The sequence below is a fragment of the Podarcis melisellensis genome (assembly GCF_964234715.1).
Source record: "Podarcis melisellensis genome assembly, chromosome: 8".
Classification (NCBI taxonomy): Eukaryota; Metazoa; Chordata; class Lepidosauria; order Squamata; family Lacertidae; genus Podarcis; species Podarcis melisellensis.
The window spans coordinates 9,626,367-9,650,708 of record NC_138540.1 but is presented as its reverse complement, the minus strand read 5'-3'; the positions used below and the strand labels follow the sequence as shown (position 1 = coordinate 9,650,708).

Below are 24,342 nucleotides of genomic sequence, written 5' to 3'. Positions count from 1 at the left end.
TCCCACAATAGCAGGGAGAAGGTCTGGGAGCAGTGCACAGGCTGCATGCAGCCTGTCCGCTGCTCCCAGAGCTGGGAGGGGGTTATATTTTTTTCCTTGATTTCCCCCTCTGAAAACTAGGTGTGCCCTATGGTCAGGTGCGCCCTATAGAGCAAAAAATACGGTATTTTATTATTATTATTATTGAGAAAGAAACCTGATAAACAACGAATTCCTGGATATGCTAAGAACCTAAAATTCAATTTTTTTATGCACCCACACACGACACCATGGTTAAAAAAAACCTCATTAAGCAAGCCTGTTGTTTCCGATAGCACTCACCAATATAGTCATTGGATTTCCCAATGTCGTAGTCCCAAACCGATATGTCGAGCTGCTTCTTGGCTAGGTCGCTGTGTTTGATATCGTAGAAAAACTCCTGCCAAAAAGATAACACTCTGCATCAAGGATCAAGTGGTGGGGCTTTAGGGAGGGGGCAGACAAGGCCTTCGCCCACTAGCCTCCCCCTCCTTGCCCAAAGCAGGCTTCTGTCGATAACCAGGAAGTCAAACTTCGTTCAGACAAAGTGAGGAGGGGGTTCAGTTCTAGGGATGGATGGAACTGAGCATAGATGGGTTGAGGTGAAGGCAGCTCAGCATTCACTATCTACTATACAGTGGTACCTCGCAAGACGAAATTAATTCGTTCTGCGAGTTTTTTCATCTTGCGAATTTTTCGTCTTGCAAATTTTTCGTCTTGCAAAGCACCGATTCCCATAGGAATGCATTGAAAATCAAACTTGCAAGACGTTTTCGTCTTGCGAAGCAAGCCCATAGGGAAATTCGTCTTGCGAAGCAACTCAAAAAACGAAAAACTCTTTCGTCTTGTGAGTTTTTCGTCTTACGAGGCATTCGTCTTGCAAGGTACCACTGTATATACACCACAAACTCATCTCTGCTTCATCACTGCCCATTTCTGGGGATGCCTCTAAAGTGTGGCCTTCCTGACCACTGGCTATGTTGACTATGGCTGATGGAAGCTAGAATCCTATCTGGGCCAGGCTGCAGCCCGGACTTTGGTGGCAAAGGGGTGGAAGGAAGAAGGAAGCCCCGACAATAACGGACTGGCATAATAAACTACAAGAATTTGCTGAAATGGCGCAGTTGACAAATAGCCTGAGAGCCAACTCAAATAAAAAATTTATGGAAAAATTGGATAGCTATATGTTCAAAAATATAGTAAGGGTTCACTATCTATGCTAGCGTTCAATTGACGTTGGAGAGAAATTGAGTTGAGAAACAAGATTAAGGGGGTACATATTGATATAGGAATGTATTAGATAAAATGTAAAGAAATATACAATAATAAGAGTACATTCATTTGTAAAAAAAAGAATATACAACGAGATTGACAGGAAATCTGTAGTGCTGGTACAAATATAATTTTGAAATGGCTTTATGTCTTTGTTTCTTCCCCCCCCCTTTTTTTCTTTCTTTAGGTACATAAATTTGGTGTATAAACTTTGTATACATGTTGGAAATTATATTATAATATGCCCTGTAATGTAATATGATAATGTATATATATGTGACATAAGAAGGTTAATAATAAATAATAATAATAATAATAATAATAATAATAATAATAATAATAATAATAATAATGGAATAATAATAATAATAATAATAATAATAATAATAATAACAATAATGATGATGATGATGGAATCCTATCTGGGCTTTCTCGGTGGTGGCTCCTGGCTGTGCAATGCCTTCCCGAGTGAGGTGCACTGGTACCTCCCTCTTTATTGGCTTTCAGGAGGAATCTGACAACATTCCTGTTTTCACCCAGGCGTTTGGTGGCTGAAAAAGTACTGGATGGAAGAATGTTTCTGAACTTTTCAGAAACTGATTTTAGATGTTTTTAACAGTGTTTTTAGAATGTGTTAAACTGTTTGCTTTGTTTTTTTAATGGTACATCTGTTTGTCACCCAGCTCCTTGGGGAAGAAGAGCGGGAGGTTAATACAGCACATAAATAATGATGAATAAATAATCTGGAGAGCATCAGGCTGGGGAAAGCCGGCGTGTGGGGCAAGCAGGCTCTGAAAATCTCAGAGATCCACGAATGCACCACATGGAATGTGAGAAGAGGCCTTGGAATCATAGTGCCGTGGAACTGGAAAGGACCACAAGGATCATCTAGTCCAACCCTCTGAAACACAGAAATCTTAGCCTTGCCTCACCTCATTAAACTCTGGGTTCAACGTCTTCTTTTTAATCTGTGTCTTCTGTTTCGCTTTCTTCCCCATATCCGGCTTTAAGCATCTGGAAAGAAGAAGATGTGAGCGTTTTTTCCAGAACTTGGAGAATTGTGAAAGACAGCTGAACAGCTAAAAGGGGCGAGCATCAGTCCATGCGGAAGGGAAAAAGGGTCTCTCTTCTGACCAAGTTTTTGGAATGATGCATAATCGTGGAAAGAGAGAGCAGGGAGGTGGTTTGCTGAACTGTCAAGCTACCGTATTTTTCGCTCTATAAGACACACTTTTTCCCTTCTAAAAAGTAAGGGGAAATGTGTGTGCGTCTTATGGAGCGAATGCAGGCTGCGCAGCTAAGCCAGAAGCCAGAACACGGAGAGGGAGGGCTGTGCAGCGCTCCGTCTCGCTCTTCTAGCTACGGGGTTAGCTGCGCAAAGCCTCTGCAGGGCAGCGGGATGAAGGCACCCCGCTGCCCTGCGGAGGCTTCACAGGCTGTCCCAGAAGCCAGAATAGCGAGACGGAGCACTGCGCAGCGCTCCGTCTCACTGTTCTAGCTTTGGGGTTAGAGCCGCAAAGCCTCCGCAGGGCAGCGGGGTGCCTTCATCCCGCTGCCCTCCGGAGGCTTCGCGGGCTGTCCCAGAAGCCTCAGCAGGGGACGGGGATGAAGGCTCCCTCTAGCTGTGCAGGGCTCCCTCTAGCTACTCTGGCTTTTGGATGGCCCCACGAAGCCTCCGCAGAGCACGGGGACAAAGGCTCCCTGTGCCCTGCGGAGGCTTTGCGCAAAGCTAGACCAGCTATCCCAGCGGCTATCCCAGAAGCCAGAACAGCAAGAGGTTATCCCAGAAGCCAGAGCCCTCTTGCTGTTCTGGCTTCTGGGATTCAGAATTCCCCCCCCCCTTATTTCCTCCCCCAAAAACTAGGTGCGCCCTATCATCTGATGCGTCCTATAGAGCGAAAAATACGGTAATTCTTTTTTTGGGGGGGGGAATGAACAGAAAAATAGATTATCCCACAGGTGATGAATCTGTGACTCTCCACAGGTGACAACCATGTTGGGCCACCGCTCCCACCATAGAAGGAGCAGCTGCTAGGTATGTAGAAGGTTCAACACTCCTGCCTGAAACCCTGAAGAGCTGCTGTCATTCAGTGTGGACAATACTGAGCTCGTTCTGCTGCTTCCCCTCTGCTGCTCCTCCTCCTTCTGGCTCCATCTGCTCCCAACAGGGATGGGGCAAAAAGTTGGTCCAGTCTGCCTTTTAACCAACCCCATTCACAGTTCCCAAAGCAATATGCAAACCAGAACACAGCCAAGCCCAAAAATGTGCACTTTCCCGTATTTTGTGAGGCATCCCTCCAGCCAAAACAAATAAATGAATGTTTGCAAACGTGGATATTTAAAGGAAAGTGTGCATATAAATGCATATAAATTGGGGGGGGGGGAATGTTACTATGCATTCTGCTTGGAGAAATTCAACTTTTTGTATGCTAAAAAGTCCCAAACAATGAAGCATTTCTTCATAGGGGAGCCACACCCTTGCCTGCCAGTTCTGTCCTGGAAACATGGGGTTGGATAGTAACGTTTGCCAAGAGTCGTGTCATCTCACGCTGGTGCCAGCTGAGCTGAACGATTTGGTAAAGCTGAGAGATTTAGTAGGAATAGGGAAGGTCCTGCGAGATTAGATGGCAAAGCACCAAAATTCTTGGGGAAAGAGGCACACTTTTCCTGAGCACTCTCAGAATTGCAAGTGACTAAGTAATTGACAGGGAACCAGGTGGCGCTGTGGGTTAAACCACAGAGCCTAGGACTTGCCGATCAGAAGGTCAGCGATTCGAATCCCCGCAATGGGGTGAGCGCCCGTTGCTCGGTCCCTGCTCCTGCCAACCTAGCTGTTCGAAAGCACGTCGAAGCGCAAGTAGATAACTAGGTACTGCTCTGGCGGGAAGGTAAATGGCGTTTCCGTGCGCTGCTCTGGTTCGCCAGAAGCAGCTTAATCAGGCTGGCCACATGACCTGGAAGCTGTACCCCAGAGTTGACCACGACTGGACCTAATAGTCAGGGGTCCCTTTACCGTTACCTTTACCTAAATAATTGACAAAGCCAGCGGCCAACAAAGCCCAGGAGTTTGTGCCCAGGACGTACATTTTCACAAAGGGGTCAGAGTAGCCGTTGGCATCCATGGCCGCTAGATGGACGCAACGCACGATGCCGACGACGAGTCCTCCTTTCGGGGTGCTGTACATGAGGGACACCAGGATTTTGCCCCGTTCCTCCACGTCGCCCGCTTGGCCCATCTGTGGGGGAGAAAGAGAGAGTCTGTATTTTGGGATTTAGTCACAGAATCATAGAATTGTAGAGTTGTATGGTCATCATCCGAAGCCCCTGCAATGCAGAAATCACCACTAAACCATTCCGGACTGGAGGCTTGCATATGTCAGTCTGCATTTCTTAGTGCAGAAAATATTGATCTGATGTGCAGAGATCTTTCCTATTCTGATTACTTCAAGAGGGTTCTGGAAGCTTCTGGAAGCTTCTCTGTGTGAAAGAAACAAGCAGAAGCTTCATGATGTCTGGGTTATCCCTTCTGAGAAGCCGAGTACAGCTGGTTTAAACTGGTTCTCTTATCCCTTTCTGTCAAGGGCATACTGGCTATAAAAGTGAGGTCAGATGGAGCCTGGGTTTTGCTTTCTCTTTCCCTTTTAGTGTGGTGTTCTGTATACAGTGGTACCTCGGGTTACAGACGCTTCAGGTTACAGACTCCACTAACCCAGAAATAGTACTTCAGGTTAAGAACTTTGCTTCAGGATGAGAACAGAAATCGTGCGGTGGTGGCGGTGGCAGCGGGAGACCCCATTAGCTAAAGTGGTGTCTCAGGTTAAGAACATTTTCAGGTTAAGAACGGACCTCCAGAATGAATTAAGTTCCTAACCCGAGGTACCACTGTATAGTGTTATGGTTTAGACTTATTATAAGTTATTGTAAGTTTTAAGTTGTCTGCTGCTACTGGCTTTCTTAGAATACAGTGCCAGTCCTGAATGTATTTGATTTGTTGACCCTTAGGCTCATTTGCCTTCAGTAGCAATAAAGCTCTGCTGGATGAAATATTAATTGCCTCTGGTCTATTTTTGGGGAATCCTGAAACGTTTTTTAAGTTGTTACTCTGCTAACTATACAGTGGACGCTCGGGTTGTGAACGTGATCCGTGCGGGATGCATGTCCGCAACCCGCAGCGTCCGCAACCCACAGTGGCGCATCTGCGCACTTGTGGGTTGCAATTTGGCACGTTGCGCATGCGCAAAGCACGATTTAGCGCTTCTGCGCATGTGTGACTGCCGAAACCTGGAAGTAACCAGTTCCAGTACTTCCGGGTTTCAGCGGTCCACAACCCGAAAAAGTGTCTGTGACCCAAGGTATGACTGTACATTGGAATCTGCTCTGGATCAATATTGAGTAGAATTTCCATAACAATACAGCCACTCCTGGAAAACTTCCAAGGGAGTCCTGTTCTGCTGTGGAACAGCTTTTCCAGGTACTTTAGGTTAAATCTTCTTTCTTGTAATCCTTTGGTTCAGGTCCTCCCCTCTGGAGAAGCCCCAAACCAGCGCTCTGGCCTTGTTGGAATCTGCCCTTGAACTGGATGGGGGAGAGGCAGCTGTAGAAACCCCTAACTCAGCGGTTCTCAACCTGTGGGTCCCCAGATGTTTGTTGGACTACAACTCCCATCATCCCTGACTACTGGTCATGCTGGGTAGGAATGATGGGAGTTGTAGTCCAACAACATCTGGGGACCCACAGGTTGAGAAACACTGCTCTGACTTCAAGCCCCACCCCCCACTCGCATGCGGCCCCTGGAAGGCTGTCTTTTTGGCAATGTGGCCCTTGGGCTGAAAAAAATGGTGTAGACCATCTAGAAAGATATCAATACGGATTGTGTATTTGAAGAAATGAGCATTAATTTGCAATTGGGGTTTTGTTTTGTTTTTTGCCAGTTGTTTTTATTGATTTTCCAAATTGTTGCCAAATTCAATTTAATACAACTTGCAATTAATCTGCAATATTGCAAATCTTCTAGGATGTCCCCCCCCCGATGGATTTCAATATGAATTGTGGTATATTTAAATCTATTTAATAAAATGATGGTTTTTTATATCTAAAAATGTTTTTTTTAAAAAAAAATTCTGCATAGGGAAAGACATTCTCCCCCTGGGTGGCCAAATTCAGTTTTCTCTTCAGTCCAAAGAAGGCTATGTTGCCTTCACATTGTCATGTTAATCAGATCTACTCTATAAACTACCAGATCAACCGTGCAAACATGAGAACAGCTTCCGCCATCTGCTTGGAAGTAGCCATTTGAAAGCTTCATTCACAGGAGCCGGCATGGATGTTTCACATACAGTGGTACCTCGGGTTAAGTATTTAATTCGTTCTGGAGGTCCGTTCTTAACCTGAAACTGTTCTTAACCTGAAGCACCACTTTAGCTAATGGGGCCTCCTGCTGCCCCTACGACGCCAGAGCACGATTTCTGTTCTCATCCTGAAGCAAAGTTAGTAACCTGAGGTACTATTTCTGGGTTGGCGGAGTCTGTAACCTGAAGTGTTTGTAACCTGAAGTACTACTGTACAGTAGTACCTCGGGTCAAGAACTTAATTCATTCCAGAGGTCCGTTCTTAACCTGAAACTGTTCTTAACCTGAAGCACCACTTTAGCTAATGGGTCCTCCTGCTGCTGCCACGCCACCGGAACACAATTTCTGTTCTCAGCCTGAGGCAAAGTTCTTAACCTGAGGTACTATTTCTGCGTTAGCGGAGTCTGTAACCTGAAGTGTATGTAACCCGAGGTACCACTGGATTCAGGTTGTCATTTGAGTGCTGCAGTGATCAAGTGACGGTCTCAGAAGCGGGTTTAGGGGGCGGGGGTGCCAAATGTTTGCGTCACACAGGCTGCTGAAATTTGAGGCCCCAAGATCTGCCACTGATGGCCCGAAAAGCACAAAACCGACCCTTGGGTTTTCAAAGAGTAACTCAGAAAATGTGGTGAAATGTTAAGTGTGACCACATGAGGGCACCTTGTCCAAAAAAAACCACCAACGTTCTAGGGCAGGGGTAGGCAACCTAAGGCCCGTGGGCCGGATGCGGCCCAATCGCCTTCTCAATCCGGCCCATGGATGGTCTGGGAATCAGCTTTTACATGAGTAGAACATGTGCTTTTATTTCAAATGCATCTCTGCATTTATTTGTGGGGCCTGCCTGGTGTTTTAACATGAGTAGAATGTGTGCTTTTATTTCAAATGCATCTCTGGGGGTTTTTTGGGCATAGGACTTCGTTCATTTTTATTTTTATTTTTCAAAATATAGTCAGGCCCCCCACATGGTCTGATGGATGGTGGACCGGCCCACAGCTGAAAAAGGTTGCTGACCCCTGTTCTAAGGGGAGTGGGATTTGCTCAGCAAAATTGCCCAGCCACCCTCCTGGCACCCAGCTAGTTGGTTTCTGTCCTACTGACCCAGGCTTTTCTCTCCAGATTAAAAGAGTCCTAGATCTCTCCCCCTAAGTTTCACTTTTTGCAAATTCAGCCCACAATGCTCAGAAAAGCAAGGAAACAGAAAAGAGACTAACAGCACTGCAGTCAGGAATTACTAACTGGGAAGACTAAACTAATTCATTCTTCCCCGCCCCATGGATTTCCAAATCTTACATCTTCCAAAGACCAGTTTAGAACTGGACAGGCACCGTTAAAGCATTTTGGACTGCCGTCTTTTAGGAAGGAAATAGAAAAAAAGAACTGAGAAATTGCACAAAACAAATGAAATACCGTGAAAATCCCTGAAACAAGAAGTAACAGTCTTTAACATCAGCAGTAACATCTAGACCATGGGAGGATTTCAGCCCTGTTCTTGAGTTTGTTCAAAATCTAAAACAGCTTTATCTCGTATTCCTTTCTTTGAATTTGTGCCGTTTAGGTTTTTAAACCTTTTTGTAAAAGCAGCACTAGAATTTTCACAGTTGAGTCCTCAACCCTTTATTATTGTGCTTTGCTTTCTTCAAGCTGGGCTTTGTTTAAAACTTGCTATTTAGGTTTTCAAACCTTTTTTGTAAATTCAGTATTAGAAACTGTACTTTTGAGTCCTCAATCCTTTATTACTGCACTTTGCTTTACCTAGGTCAAGCTAGGATTATAATACGTCAGAATTTTGGGGGTTCTACCCTTGTTTGAATTTTGGTCATTTAAAGTTTATGATTTTTTCATTTCCTTCTGAGGAAACTAAATAGTTCAGTGAAACGAGGTTTGTAGCCGGCATCCCATTAAGGCTTTGTTCTGTTTTAGGTTTTTCTAAAAAAAAATCCTTAAGCTTTTTGATTTTATTATTTAGTTGATTTCCACAAGATATTATTTCTAGTCGATTACTTCTCGTTTCAGGGATTTTCATGGTATTTCATTTGTTTTGTGTCTTTTAGGAAGGAAGATCACAAAACAGTCTGTTCAATGCACTCCACAACTGGTCTTAAGCATGAATAGAAAGACCTTCTCCACAAATAACAGATCACCTTTCTACTGGTTGCAGCTCGTCTACTTATTGCTCCAAATCTGAAAGGTTTGGATAATTTGCAGTTGTCTGCTTGGAGATGAAAGGTTTGGACTCTGTGGCTCTCAAGGAAAAGCCGACTAAACAGTTAGCAGCACTGAATGGAAAATGAATGGAAAGCTGTTTTGTAGAAACAGGGTATGCCTGTACCTATCAGAAACTGACTCTGGCCTGCAACCTCTGGCAATGTAAGTCCAGGAGGGCTGAATTACCCATTAAATAAGCATGTGCTTGGGACGCAGGTGGCACTGTGGGTTAAACCACAGAGCCTAGGACTTGCCGATCAGAAGGTCGGCGGTTCAAATCCCCGCGACTGGGTGAGCTCCCGTTGCTCGGTCCCTGCTCCTGCCAACCTAGCAGTTCAAAAGCACATCAAAGCGCAAGTAGATAAATAGGTACCGCTCCGGCGGGAAGGTAAACGGCGTTTCCGTGCGCTGCTCTGGTTCGCCAGAAGCGGCTTAGTCATGCTGGCCACATGACCCGGAAGCTGAACACCAGCTCCCTCGGCCAATAAAGCAAGATGAGCGCCGCAACCCCAGAGTTGGCCACGACTGGACCTAATGGTCAGGGTCCCTTTACCTTTACCTTTTAAAGCATGTGCTTAGAGCATCAAGGGGCTGGAGAGCACCACAGAAATTTTCCATTTCCATTTCCCACACCAGCTCCAGTGGCCAATAAAGCGAGATCAGCGCCGCAACCCCAGAGTCGTCCACAACTGGACTTAACCTTCAGGGGTCCCTCTACCTTTACCTTTAACAGGTTAACTGCCACTCGTCCTCTGAGGCCCATGTGATCATTCCAGGTCTCCCAGGTCCTGATCTAACCACTGAACCATCACTGCCTTCCCCCACCCTGCACTAACAGTCTGATAAAGGCACTGGAACTAAAAAATATGCTTCAGTCTAAGAGGGCATCTGCTCAGAAAATAATTTACCATTTCTCCTCAGCCGCTTAGTTGTGGCCATGGAAAACGAGGCGAAACTTCTCCTCAGTCTAGATAACGTCTTACCTCATCTTCGTACAACGCCATCCCTCTTGATGATCCTGTTGTACCTCCACGCTTCATCTTGGGGTTAGCAGCGAGTGAAAGATGGGGGGAGGAAAAAAATGTTTCCTTTAATATTGTCCAGAAGGTAGCTTGAGAGTACCTGGGGAACCTGAATTAAGGGGTTCCTGGACCACTTTTTCCTCCTCAAATGTATCTCTGACATTCTCTCCCCTCCCAACCTCCCGCAAACTGTGTTTGAATGAAAGCAGTTTTATTAAATACGAAGGCTGCTGACCCAAACATTATCTCCCCAGAAGTGTGTCCCACTGAGTTCAATGAGGCTTCCCCCCCTATGTTTGTGTAACGGAAGATTCCTGCCTTAGCCAATTAATGGTACAACTTTCACAGCACACACGTTCGCTCACAAGGAAATCCCACGTGTTTCAATGCACAGAGCCATTACGTAAATGTGCTGAAGACTGCATCCTGAAAACGTAGCGTCAGAAGACCTCCCTGTAGCTGGATCAGGCCCATGGCCCAACTGGTCTAGAATTCTGTTCCCACAGTAGCCAACCAGATTCCCCAGCGGGAAGCCCAGGAACAGGATCCAAGCACAAGAGTCCTCTCCCCAGCTCGTATTCAGACTGGGCACAGTACGCCATGATCGTGCCCAACAGCATTCTCCTCCATGAACTTGCCTAAACCACTGTTAAGGCTGGCAAAGTTGGCAGCCATTGGCACATCCTGTAAGAGTGAGTTCCATAGTTGAACTACTGTATTTTTCGCTCTATAAGACGCACCAGACCACAAGACGCACCTAGTTTTTGGAGGAGGAAAACAAGCAAAGAAATATTCTGAATCTCAGAAGCCAGAACAGCAAGAGGGATCGCTACGCAGTGAAAGCAGCAATCCCTCTTGTTGTTCTGGCATCTGGGATAGCTGCGCAGCCTGCATTCACTCCATAAGACACACACACATTTCCCCTTACTTTTTAGGAGGGAAAAAGTGAGTCTTATCGAGCAAAAAATACGGTATGTGTTGTGTGAAGAGTCTTTTGTCTGCCCTGAGTCTTCTGGCCCCTAAATTCTACATTAAAAGAGAGAGGTTTTCTCATGCATTTTTTTCCACACTGTGCAAGGATCACATCACCTTTACCCTACCCAGGGGATGGATCAAGGCTGCAGCGTTTACTCCAGAGAAAAGGCAAGTGAACAGGTGATAGCAAAGACGCTTATAAAATTATACACGTCATGGAGAAAGAGTAAAGAGAGAGAGAAAATGTTTTCTCCCCCTTTCACGGTGCTGCAAGCCACAGGCATGCAATGAAGCTGAATGTTAGAAGATTCAGGAAGGGCAAAAGAAACTAACTCTTCACACAGCACAAAGTTAAACTATGGAACTCACTGCCACAGGAGGCCGTGATGACGGCAACAAACTTGGACGGCTTTAAAGGAGGACTGGGGAAATTCATGGAGAAGAAAGCTATCTAACTCTGATGGCTATGCTCAACCTCCACAGTTAGAGGCAACAATGCTTCTGATTATCAGTTTGTTTGTTTGCTTGCTTGCTTGCTTGTTGATTGAATTTATATATTGCCCTATACCCAGGAGTCTCAGGGCGGTTCACAGAATAAAATCAAGATATAAAACCACAAAATACATAATATATTTTTTTAAAAAAAGGGCATAGGAAGTAAATCAGATCAATTAAAGGCCTGGTTAAAAGGAACATTTTTGCCTGGTGCCTAAAGGTGTATAATGAAGGCACCAGGCGAACTTCCCTGGGGAGAGCATTCCACAGACGGGGAGCCACTGCAGAGAAGGCCCCGTTCTCGTGTAGCCACCCTCCGGGCCTCTCGAGGAGGAGGTGCATGAAGGAGGGCCTCAGAAGATGATCTCAGGGTCTGGGTGGGTTCATGCGGAAAGAGGCGGTGCTTGAGGTATTGCGGAACTGAGTTGCTGGAAGCCACAGGAGGGGAGAGGCTTCCTGTGCTCGGATCCTGTTCATGGGCTTCTCAGTGAGGCATCTCATTGGCCACTGTGAGAACAGGATGCTAAAATAGATGGGCCATTGGCCTGACCCCAGCAGGGTCTGCTTATGCTCTTATCTGTCTTTAAAACCAGAGGTGCCCAGTGTTGAAACCGTGGATAGCATTTGCTTCCTTCTCCTTAACCCGCCGTGTTGATTCTTAGTTGGAAAAAGTCATCCTTCCAACTGTCTGCCCAGCAGACAACCTCTCCTACTCTTCCCAACTCAGCTTCCCATCCCCTCTGTTCTAAAGAGCAGGTCCACGCATGTTCACGTAAGAAAAGACACACAAACCATCACAATGAATGGGACGAGAACATAAGAAGACAGTGAAATGTACCGGGATGACTCTTTCCAGACAGATGTTGAAATTCTTCTTCTGGTTGGCCTTCACTTTCTTCAGGGCCACCCTCGTCTCACCTATGAACTCGTTGTGGCCAAATTTGTCCTCGTCACACACAGAGATCCTGAAAGGAACAAACATGCATGCTCTGGTTATCTCCCGCTTGGACTATTGCAACATGCTCTACGTGGGGCTACCTCTGAAGGTGACTCGGAAAGTGCAATTAATCCAGAATGCGGCAGAGAGACTGGTGACTAGGAGCGGCTGCCGAGACCACATAACACCAGTCTTGTCAAAGACCTACATTGGCTCCCAGTACGTTTCCAAGCATAATTCAAAGTGTTGGTGCGGACCTTTAAAGCCCTAAACAGCCTCAGCCCAGTATACCTGAAGGAGCGTCTCCACCCCCATCATCCAGCCCGGACACTGAGGTCCAGCGCCGAGGGCTTTCTGGTGGTTTCCTCACTGCAAGAAGTGAGGTAACAGGAAACTAGGCAGAGGGCCTTCTCGGTAGTGGCGCCCAACCTCTGGAACACCCTCCCATCAGATGTCAAAGAAATTAACAACTATCTAATGTTTAGAAGACATCTGAAGGCATCCCTGTTTAGAGAAGTTTTTAAGGTTTGATTTTTTAATGACTGATGTTTTAATGTCTTTTTAATCCTTTGTTGGCAGCCGCCCAGATTGGCTGGGGAAACCCAGCCAGATGAGCAGGGTAGAAATAATAAATTATTATTATTATAAACAGCTATGACTGGTAGCAGCTCTCCAGGGTCATAGAATCATAGGACTGTAGAGTTGTAAAAGACCTCAAAGAGTCATCGAGTCCAACTCTCTGCAATGCAGGAATCTCAACCAAAGGATCCATGACAGGTGGCCATCCAACCTCTGCTTAAAAACCTCCAAGGATGGAGTGTCCACTGTTAGAATTCTGTTTGAATTCCTGCTCCATGATTGCAGTCATGGGATTGTTGTCTTTCACATGACGGTATATGTTTTGACTCCGCACAGTGGGAAGTGACGGAGATAGGATGTTTGTGTTCCTGTGTTCCGTGAAGTGGGACTATTGTCCTTTGTTCATTTGTTGTCTGATGCTAGAGAGAGAGGGAGCCATGTTGCAGTGCTCCATGTGTGTTTATATGTAAATAAAGTAGATTAGCCAAAATGCTGAGTCGCTGAGGTCTATCACGCGCATGATGTGCAAACTCTGCGGATCCCTAAGTGTGCCGATGTCGGTTGGCATCGGTCGCTGTGATGTTCGGGCTGAAGAAAGCTTATGAAGCTCCCGAACGATCAACCAGGAGGGAGAGAACATGCCAGTCAGGCATGTGTCTCTGCCAGAGTCCTACTCGAGTGTAGGCTGAACTCCTGAACCTCCAGAGGGAGATAGATCCCACTGTCACAACAGCCTTAGTTCCCGCCCAGCCCCATCTCAGAAGGACCTTTGAAGACGCTTTGCATCAGGTCGCCAGAGGTAACTTTGTGGGTGTAAGCCGGAACGATCCTATCATGTTTGATTCAAAGCTTGACGCTTAACCCTTTGACTTGCCTCAATGTCTTCCTCTGCATGTCCTCATCTGTGATGCCATGGTACACCAGGGTCTCATTCCATGCAGGGTTCCGGGTGTTCCTCAAAGTCTTGGTCCTCAGCTTGTTTGACTGGAAAACAAGCAGAACTATTAAAACATGCACGAGTCCTTACAAACCTCCCTGATCTGGTGGAAAGTATAAGAGCTTTGGAATGACGCAGTTAAAAATACCGTCGCCATGTTGGCAAGCTCTGTCGGAGGACTTGAGTCTGGGAGGAGGAATAGAGCTGCTTTTATATTGTGGGTGAGACTCCTCAGAGGGACTGAAGAACGACAGATTGTGAGATTAATGATGGAAAGAGCGATGTTATTTATGAAAGCGATGATATATGGAAACCATCTCGATATGAGGATTGGACGAATGGAAAAATTCACACAGGATTATAATTGGTGTTTATCTGCTTAAGGAGATTATCAGAAGAGATCATAAAGAAAAAAAGAAAAAATATATATGAACAAGATGAGATGTGGAAACAGCAAGATAAGACTGGATAGAATTATGAACTTTATTTGGACTGATTTGGATATTAACGCAGTAGCAAGAAGATGATCGGAATCCCCCTTCGGAACTTGAAATATGGGTCCCCTCAACAAAAAATTAAAATTTGGCTTTGTAATTCGGAATTTATGTGATGTGATTTGATTTGATTTGATTGGTCAGTTAATAAAAAATATTTTTTAAAAAAATACAAACCTCCCTGATCTGAACGCCTTTGAATGGGGCATCGTGCCTGATGGACTATATCAAGCCACATTGGAGTGGTTTGGGTTTGTTTTTGCATACAAATGCACTATATTTTAACAGGTACCTTTATTCTGCAGGATTTATCAAGGCGGTCTGAGTAAGACACCAGAAGGAAACTTGCAAAAAACCTTGATCAATTGACCCAGCTGAGGTCTTATCCCCATTTAACTTTTCCCCACTCAGTCCACGATTCAAAGCTCTGTGTCTGAGCATTTCAGAAAACTCGCTGGCATTTCCTGTGGGTGGACAAAAAGTTTGAATTTGTTTGGCAAAGGGAAACGCCTCCTTGGTTCAGACTGGGGCAATCCTGTCCTCCCCAGAACTTTGTTGCATAGAATTCCCCTTGCCCCACAGAGCACAGCTTGGCAGAGCTGCTCTTTGATAGAGCAAAGAGGAAGAAAATCCATTAGAGGAGTTGAGTCACTTGTCAGCAGGTGCTCCTTTTTTTCCAAGGTACCAATTAGACCTGGATAAAAACCTTTGCAGCAAACCAATCTTTTTAAACCCCCGGTAATAATTAGATTTTCGGGCAGAGGCTTCACCTCGCGGTAACAATGCCACTTTGTAGACCCGCCACTCTCATTAACCTGTTTTCGCCCACAGAGTGCAGCTACGAGCTTTGACAAAGGCTGTGGAACAGGCACAGAAAACTTCAGCCCCCAAAAACTGGGGATGGGGAAAGGTGTTGAAGGGGGAAAAAGGAACTACATTTAATTTAACCGTTAACAAGAGTCGGTGGGTGGATATTCTGGGTTAATGAACACAGATGAAATAAGAAGAGCCTGCTGCTTCAGGTCTATGGGGTCTCATCCAGTCCAGTATCCTGTTTTCAACAGGATAGCCAAACAGATGCCTATGACAGAAGAAGAAGAAGAGGAGGAGGAGGAGGAGGAGGAGTAGTAGTTTGGATTTGATATCCCGCTTTATCACTACCCGAAGGAGTCTCAAAGTGGCTAACAATCTCCTTTCCCTTCCTCCCCCACAACAAACACTCTGCGAGGTGAGTGGGGCTGAGAGACTTCAGAGAAGTGTGACTAGCCCAAGGTCACCCAGCAGCTGCATGTGGAGGAGCGGAGATATGAACCCGGTTCCCCAGATTACAAGTCTACCGCTCTTAACCACTACACCACACTGGCTCTTATAGGAAACTTGAAGGCAGGACCCAAACACCAGAGCCCTCTCCCATCCTGCGTTTTCCAGAAACTGGGATTTGGAAGCATTCTCTAGTTATCTTCTGCTTGGACTACTGCAATGCGCTCTCCGTGGGGCTACCTCTGAAGGTGACCCGGAAACTACAACTAATCCAGAATGCGGCAGCTAGACTGGTGCCTGGGAGCGGCCACCGAGACCACATAACACTGGTCTTGAAGGACCTACACTGGCTCCCAGTACGTTTCTGAGAACAATTCAAAGTGTTGGTGCTGACCTTTAAAACCCTAAACGGCCTCGGTTCTGTATACCTGAAGGAGCGTCTCCACCCCCATCGTTCACCCTGGACACTGAGGTCCAGCGCCAAGGGCCTTCTGGCAGTTCCCTCACTGCGAGAAGCCAAGTTACAGGGAACCAGGCAGAGGGCCTTCTCGGTGGTGGTGCCCTCCCTGTGGAACGCCCTCCCATCAGATGTCAAAGAGATAAACAACTACCTGACATTTAGAAGACATCTGAAGTTCAGGGAAGCTTTTAATGTGACCTTTTAATGTGTTTTTCATCTTTGTTGGAAGCTGCCCAGAGTGGCTGGGGAAACCCAGCTAGATGGGCGGGGTACAAATTTATTATTATTATTATTATTATTATTATTATTATTATTATTATTATATTCCTGTCTCCAGCTGCGGAGGCAGAACACAGCTTCTATCATGACTAGTAACCATCGAGGGCTTTCTCCTCTGTGAATCGGTCCAATTGCATTTTAATGGCTTCCAAGTTGTTGTTGTTGATTGAATTTATATACCGCCCTATACCCGGGGGTCTCAGGGCAGTTCACATAATAAAATCAAGATATAAAACCACAAAATACCTAATAAAAATAAAAACAGCAATTCAATAGCCCCCCCAAAAAATTTTTTAAAGGGCATAGGATGTAAATCAGATCAACCAAAGGTCTGGTTAAAAAGGAACGTTTTTGCCTGGTGCCTAAAGGTGTATAATGAAGGTGCCAGGTGAACTTCCCTGCGGAGAGCATTCCACAGATGGGGAGCCACTGCAGAGAAGGCCCCGCTCTCGTGTTGCCACCCGCCAAACCTCTCGAGGAGGAGGCACACGAAGGAGGGCCTCAGAAGATGATCTCAGGGTCATCTCGGTTGGTTATCACTATTTCCCGTGGGAGCCATTTCCACGGTTTAACTATGGGACGGGTGGAAAGGTCTTTTCTTTTATCTGTCCTGGACATTCTAAGATTCGGGTTCGAGTTCTAGCCTTATGAGGGAGGAGAAAGGAAGCTTCCCTTGTGTCTGTCTCTAAACCCTTTATCTGCCCCCGACCCCACCAACTCTTGAAATGTAAAAGCTGAAAACATGGTGGCATAGATTTCTGCTCTCCAAGGGGAACAGAGTAATCTGACAGGCGGTTAAGCTCGTTCTGGAGGTCTGGTGAGACGGGAGGAATGCCCTCCCTGGTCAGGGTCAGCTGACATCTCTGCTGATTTTGGAAAGGAGGGAGGATATTGGTTCATGTCTGCTGCTGCTTTAGGGCTTGGAGATTTCCTTCCCTACATCTCCGCTGAGATAGGAGTTTGTGCATTTCCCCTTAATTCCTCAAAATGTCACACCACTGTTTTCATACAGTAAGGGACGGGTTTAGGTTTGATGAGGCCCCAAGCTACTGAAGGTAACGGGGCCCTTTATATGTACAGCTGTCCTTTGTCAACAACAAACCGTCACTGGTTTTTTGTGTGCTGAATATATGCTATATGGTAATTGATGGACCTAAAGCCATTTGCACATAACAAAATATGTATTTTATCAAAGTAATTGTTGAACTGAAATACAATTAAGAAGTATATTTATAGTGAAATGCAATTAAGAAGAAGTATATTAATAGTGAAATAATTATTAAGCTCTAACTGTATGTTGTATTTTATTTGTTTTTTATCTAATATTTTGGAAATGTACATCCAGGGTGTTTTTTTCCTTTAAATTTTTTGGGGGCCCCCAAGAGAGTGGGACCCTAAGCTATAGCCTATTTAGCTTTTCTTCTTCTTCTTCTTCTTCTTCTTCTTCTTCTTCTTCTTCTTCTTCTTCTTCTTCTTCTTCTTCGGTGATCACTCATAGCCGAGTAAGATTGTCTTCCATAAACACGGTTTTAACAATGAGTCCGTAAGTGACTGTGGAGGCCAATTCTGGATCCACACATCCTTCCACAGTGGGGACATTGGTTTCCAGGCGGGAGTTGATCACGGTGAGGATTTGCCAAGCGTGCCTTCCTCTTAGCATGTTTCTCCCCTGCGTCCTGAGTTTGAGTGTCTTCAAAGCCCATGACACTTTTTTGTTTTTTATCTTACATTTTGGAAATGTACATCCAGGGTTTTTTTTCCTTAAAATTATTTTGGGGACCCCAAGAGAGTGGGGCCCTAAGCTATAGCTTGTTTAGCTTATATGTAAATCCAGCACCGCATACAATCATAGAGCTGGATGTGATCCATAGCTGTCAAGTGTCCCTTATTTGAAGGGACAGTCCCTTATTCCGGCGCCATGTCCTGCTGCTGTCCCTTATTGATAGATGTCCCTTAAATGATGTCCCTTAAATTTCAAAGGAAGCAGCTCCTCTCCCTCCCTCCCTGCCGGCCAGGGAGGAGGGAGGCTCCAACTGTGTTGCTTGGCTGTGTTGCTCACCCAATAAATAGTCTAAGAACGACTGGGGGGTGGAGCTTGCATGCCTTGTGTGTGGCTAGTTAATGCAAGCTGAGGAGGTTTTTGAATGCTGGACGCCATTTTGTTGCATGTGCTGCTGCAAACTTTGCAGTGCAAAGCCAGGCCGGGGAGCCATCTTAAGCTGAGGCTGCATAGGCCTTGTGGTGCATGTGATTCAGATTCTATTCAGCTGAACCTCTGGTTACAAAGTTGGTTGGACAGTGTTCTCGAAGCTACCAGCATGAGTTTGACCAGACTGCAGGAGGACAGGAAGACTGGAGTGCCTGGAACAGGTGAGGCTGCAGGTCCCTTATTTTGGCTGCTGGTCCCTTATTTTCAAATCTGTAAGTTGACAGCTATGATGTGATCCCTCGAGTTATTTAGTCCAACCCCCTGAAATGCAGGAATCACAGCTAAAGAATCTCTGGCAGATGGTCATCCAACCTCTGCTTCAAAGGCTTAGTTTCCAGACCCATGACCATCTTGTTTGCCCTCCCCTGAGCACCTCCCAACTTGTTGTCCTGGCGACAGTTGCCTCTTATCAAAGGGGGAGGATGAAGGGACAAAATTACCTTACCTTACTGGCCCCTGGCAAAAGGTGCAGCTTCACATAAGGGTCTGCCAACCCATTGGAGTCCATCGGTTTCAAGCCCTGGGCAGGAATAAAATCAAGGCAGGCTCATTAACTCTGCCAGAGGCCAAGTTGTCTTACTGTATTTTTCGCTCCATAAGACGCACCTGACCATAAGACGCACCTAGCTTTTAAAGGGGGAAAGCCCCGTTTTTTGAGTATCAGCTCAAAGTTGTTCTTACTTTGCAAAGGGAAAAAATCCTGCTTTCATGGGGTTCAACTCACAGTTCTGCAGCTTCTTTAGGAAAGGAAAGGGAGCCGTTTCTACAGTTTCCAGACAGATAATCTAATCAGCCAGTAACATGTTGCTGGGGAAACAAACAGCCTCCGTCTGTGGAACATTCAACAATGGAGGCCTGGGCAAGGGGGCGGAAAGAGAGCCAGCGATCGACCACACATTTGCTCCATAAGATGCACAGACATTTCCCCTTACTTTTTAGGAGGAAAAAAGTGCGCCTTATGGAGCGAAAAATACGGTAACTCATGCAATGATCAAACAAGGATGGAATATGACGGGGTGGAGAATCCTTTTGGCTCTGTGGGCCAGATCTTTATCAGGATCTGCGTAATGGGCCAAATTTGACGCTGTGATGGGGCACCCACCTATTAATCACATGACTTAATTGATTGACAGGCAGGCAGGGCTTTTTGCTCCAGTCTTAATGGTGTGGGGATGCTTTAAAGCGCTTTCCCCTGTGAGAGGGGGAAATCTTCTCTCACTGCCCTACCACTGCTGCTAGGGATAGGGTAGAAATTCAATTCAGTTTGACTGGAAGGCAGATCTATCAAATCTGCGCTTTCCAAAACAAGCAGAGAACTGAAACAAGGCTACCCAAATCCGCACACCCCCATAGAACAACTGGAAAGGTTTGTGCAGAAGGAGAATAATAGGCATGGCGGGCCCCTTACAAGCCTGATAATCTTCCCGTTCTCAAGCTTATTTCCTCTTGAAGGACCCAAAGGGTGGTGCCAGCCCTGTGGAACACCCTCCCATCAGATGTCAAAGAAATTAACAACTATCCGGCTTTTAGAAGACATCTGAAGGCAGCCCTGTTGAGGGAAGCTTTTAAGATCTGGTGAACTATTGTATTTTAATGTTTGGTTGGAAGCCGCCCAGAGTGGCTGGGGAAACCCAGCCAGATGGGCAGGGTATAAATAATATATTATTATTATTATTATTATTATTATTATTATTATTATTATTATTATTATTTACCTTTGCCTTGATGAGGGTGCAATGCAAAGAGCTGTTCTCCTGGTCATACAAAAGGCTGAATTCCAGAGCACCAAGAGTAGCTGGGGAGAGAGAAGGGTTAATGCTGACAACATTGTTGGGCGCGTGGTGTTGCAGGAAGGTTAGAGGGAAACAATTCTAGCATTTGTTTTCCAGGAAAAAAACGACTTTGGTGGTGGGTGTTCCACTCAAAAACACATACAGTGGTACCTTGGTACTCAAATGGCTTGGCTCCCAAACGCCCCAAGTCCAGAAGTAAATGTTCCAGTTTGCGAACATTTTTCAGAAGCCAAATGTCCGGCGCGCCTTCTGATTGAGCGCAGGAAGCTCCTACAGCCAATCGGAAGCCACGCCTTGGTTTTAGAACCATTTTGGGAGTCGAACGGACTCCTGGAGGGGATTAAGTTTGAGAACCAAGGTGCCACTGCAGTTGGGCATAAGATTTGGCAGCAGTTCGCCTGTGAGGTCACCTTACCCCAAGTATGCCCTCTCAACCGCTCCAGTCTGCAGAACTGGCACTATTACAGGGGCCACATAACACCCGTTCTGCGCTGTAAGAAATCAGTCTTTTAGTATGCTTCCCACAGCCTGGATCTCCCTGCATACCCACTTCTGTCTGCTCCATGTGCCTTTGCATCTGCCACTTCACCCTGCCCAACAGTAGGGCCGGCCCCGAACAAGAGGCTGAGCCAAAGGCTGTGCAAGAGAGATGCGTTTTGGGGGATGTGACACAACTCTGCAGATGATTCACATCTCTTAGGTAAGCCCGGAGATGGAAGATTCCAGTTTTTGCCTTTCACCCCACCCCCACCCTACGAAAGAGAAGAACTGCATAAGAATGCCTGCAGGCTCCTGCATCTTGGATGAATAATTGAAATCTTCCAGCGTGGGTGGGTGTTTTTTGTGGGTGTGGGCAGAGATGGGGTTGTCATCTTCCACCAGAGGAGAAAAACGGTTGCACTCCACCATTCCTCTCCCCGATTACTTATTTACTAACCATTAAAAGCACTTAGGGAGGCTGTGGAACGATGTCACGAGGCCCCCTAAGGATGGCAGCCACCATTACTTTGAAAAGGACAGCAGCCCGAGAAAATCTAGCACACTTTAAAAGTATAATCCAGCCATGAAAAATGCAGGAGAGGGAGGGAAACATGGGACTTCTGCAATGGCGTTTCCCGCTGCATCACAAAAGCAAGGCAGTTCAGAATCTTGCACTGAATGACAGCAACACAACCACCAACTTCAGCTTCTGTTGGTTCATGTTGCAGAAATAAACTTTAAAAGCCTATTGGTAGGAGGTTTGGGGAAAGCTCCCAGGGCAGAGAGGCCTGGACATTGAGGGATCTAAGAGCTCTAGGACCCCTCTCTGATCCCACCCACCACATCTACAAAAGAAATCAAAGTGATTCGTGTTGAGACAACCAGGATTGCATCTTATGTGGGGGTTCGGGTCCAAAGGTCCCATGTATATGCAAAAACGCGTACCGCATTTTTCGCTCTATAAGACGCACCAGAACATAAGACGCACCTAGTTTTTGGAGGAGGAAAACAAGAAAAAAAATATTCTGAATCCCAGAAGCCAGAACAGCAAGAGGGATCACTGCACAGCAATCCCTCTTGCTGTTCTGGCTTCTGGGATAGCTGCGCAGCCTGCATTCGCTCCATAAAATGCACACACATTTCCCCTTACTTTTTCCCTCCTAAAAAGTGTGTCTTATAGAGCGAAAAATACGGTATATGCAAATACTCCATGGGGGTATATATTCAAACTGCCCTATGTAAGCATCGCTATCCTTCCTGAGCAGGTGCTGTGAAGGGGCCTAGCAAGGCAGAGAGCTTAAAAGCTCCAGGCAAAAAGAGCTTAAGAGCTTTCTGCCTTAAGTTTAACTTGTGGGATTTCAGCCGGCCAGCCTTCAACCTTATGCAGTTGAAATCCTGGGAGTTAGATGCGTGTAAGAAGCAATCAGGGACATGGATGGCACTGTGGTCTAAACCACAGAGCCTAGGGCTTGCCGATCAGAAGGTCGGCGGTTCGAATCCCCGCCACGGGGTGAGCTCCCGTTGCTCAGTCCCTGCTCCTGCCAACCTAGCAGTTCCAAAGCACATCAAAGTACAAGTAGATAAATAGGTACCACTCCAGCGGGAAGGTAAACGGCGTTTCCGTGCGCTGCTCTGGTTTGCCAGAAGTGGCTTAGTCATGCTGGCCACATGACCCGGAAAAACTGTCTGCAGACAAATGCCGACTCCCTCGGCCAGTAAAGTGAGATGAGCACCGCAACCCCAGAGTCGACCACGACTGGACCATGGTCAGGTGTCCCTTTACCTTTTTAAGAGGCAATCGGACTGTATGCTCAGGAGTCTGTGTTTGCAAGGCATACATTCCTGGCCTCTTCAGAAGGAGGCACTTCCCTGTAGGCTAAGGAAGAGCTGTATCAGGGTGAGGCACCTTGACTTAGAGTCATGCAGCCCGTTTTATGTGCCCTGCAGAGATAGGGTGCAGGGACAAAGAAAGGAGGTGGCATGGCGGATCCCTGCCATGTTGCAAATTCTATCCTCTGCGACTCTGGTCCCACTCACAGCCAATGTGCACCCACACACCCCAAAGCTAGTGACTCGTGGCAGAAATCAGGTCACCTGACACAAAAGTTGCTCATTCCGGCAGTTTTCTTCCCCAGTTTTAAATTACTGTGTTTTTCGCTCTATAAGATGCACCCGACCATAAGACGCACCTAGTTTTTAGAGGAGGAAAACAAGAAAAAATATATTCTGAATTTGCACAGTGCCTCTCTAGCAAAGTGGGAGGAGAAATGGAAGGGGCTCCGTTTCTCCTCCCACTTCGCTGAAGGGGTGCTGCGCAGCTCTCCCTCTCTGCGCAGCGCATCTCCAGCGAAGGAAAGTCAGAACAGCAAGAGGAACCGCTGCGCAGCGAAAGCAGTGATCCCTCTTGCTGTTCTGGCTTCTGGGATAGCTGCACAGCCTGCATTCACTCCATAAGATGCACACACATTTCCCCTTACTTTTTAGGAGGGGGAAAGTGCGTCTTATAGAGCGAAAAATATGGTATAAATTTCCCGGATAAAAAAGAGTCAAGCCATATCCTTGAAGCCTGAGTTGCCTAAGGAAGCAATCTTCTATCAATTGGAAATCACTAGAGACTAATCAGTGGGGACAGGTAAAAGTAAAAGATAAAAGACCCCTGGAAGGTTAAGTCCAGTCAAAGGCGACTGTGGGGATGCAGCACTCATCTCGCTTTCAGGCTGAGGGAGCCCACATTTGTCCACAGACATATTTCAGGGTCATGTGGCCAATATGGCTAAACCACTTCTGGTGCAACGGAACACCGTGACAGAAACCAGAGCGCACAGAAATGCTGTTTACCTTCCCGCCGCAGTGGTACCTATTCATCTACTTGCACTGGCATGCTTTGGAACTGCTAGGTTGGCCGAAGCTGAGACAGAGCAACGGGAGCTCACCCCGTCGCAGGGATTCGAACCACGACCTTCCGATCGGCAAGCCCAAGAGGCTCAGTGGTTTAGACCACAGTGCCACCCGTGTCCCTAATCGGTGGGGACAATTCCTAATTGGTAGGTCTAAGGTTGGAGCACTTCCTTATCTTCGAAGCGTGTGCCTCTTATGGGTTCCTCTTATAAAGTCATGGGAGAGAGAGAGAGAGAGAGAGAGAGAGAGAGAGAGAGAGAGAAATGGCCTCTTTGCAACAAGAAAAAATGGCCTTAGCTCAGTCGTTGCAACTACAACTTACTTGCTTCGTCCGAGTCGTAGCTGTTGGCCTCATCTTCCTCCTCCTCTGGAGGAGGCTGCCGTTGGGGTGCATGTGCAGATGGAGGGGCACCAGTTTGGCTGTAGGGAGCCACCTGGCGCATAGGTCTCTCTCCTGCAGGTGACGAATATCCGGAGGCGGCTTTCTCATCCCTTGATGTCCCAGCAGCAGAGATGGGGGGATCGGCTTGGGGTGGAGCCATTGAAAGACTTCCTATGCAAGCAGAGAGAAAGGCAGTGAGAGGAAGAAGAATGGTCACGGGTAAGAGTTCTAGGGTAAATTTCTTTCTGTTTTTCTAAAAAATATAGTATAGTATAGTATAGTATAGTATAGTATAGTAT

The 24,342-nt window shown here is 46.3% G+C and overlaps 1 protein-coding gene across 4 annotated transcripts in view; it reads right to left on the bottom strand.

Moving 5' to 3' along the window:
* Positions 1–24,342, bottom strand: part of RPH3A (rabphilin 3A) — a 121,506-nt gene that overhangs the window by 2,618 nt on the left and 94,546 nt on the right. For all 4 annotated transcript variants that reach the window (XM_081923242.1, XM_081923241.1, XM_081923240.1 and 1 more), the window contains 9 exons: positions 23,984–24,214; positions 20,206–20,285; positions 18,936–19,010; positions 13,726–13,835; positions 12,174–12,300; positions 9,827–9,883; positions 4,375–4,526; positions 2,223–2,304; positions 322–418 (listed from right to left, as the gene is read on the bottom strand). In XM_081923242.1, coding sequence (XP_081779368.1) covers positions 322–418; positions 2,223–2,304; positions 4,375–4,526; positions 9,827–9,883; positions 12,174–12,300; positions 13,726–13,835; positions 18,936–19,010; positions 20,206–20,285; positions 23,984–24,214 — 1,011 coding nt within the window. The remainder of the gene's footprint in view (positions 1–321; positions 419–2,222; positions 2,305–4,374; positions 4,527–9,826; positions 9,884–12,173; positions 12,301–13,725; positions 13,836–18,935; positions 19,011–20,205; positions 20,286–23,983; positions 24,215–24,342) is intronic.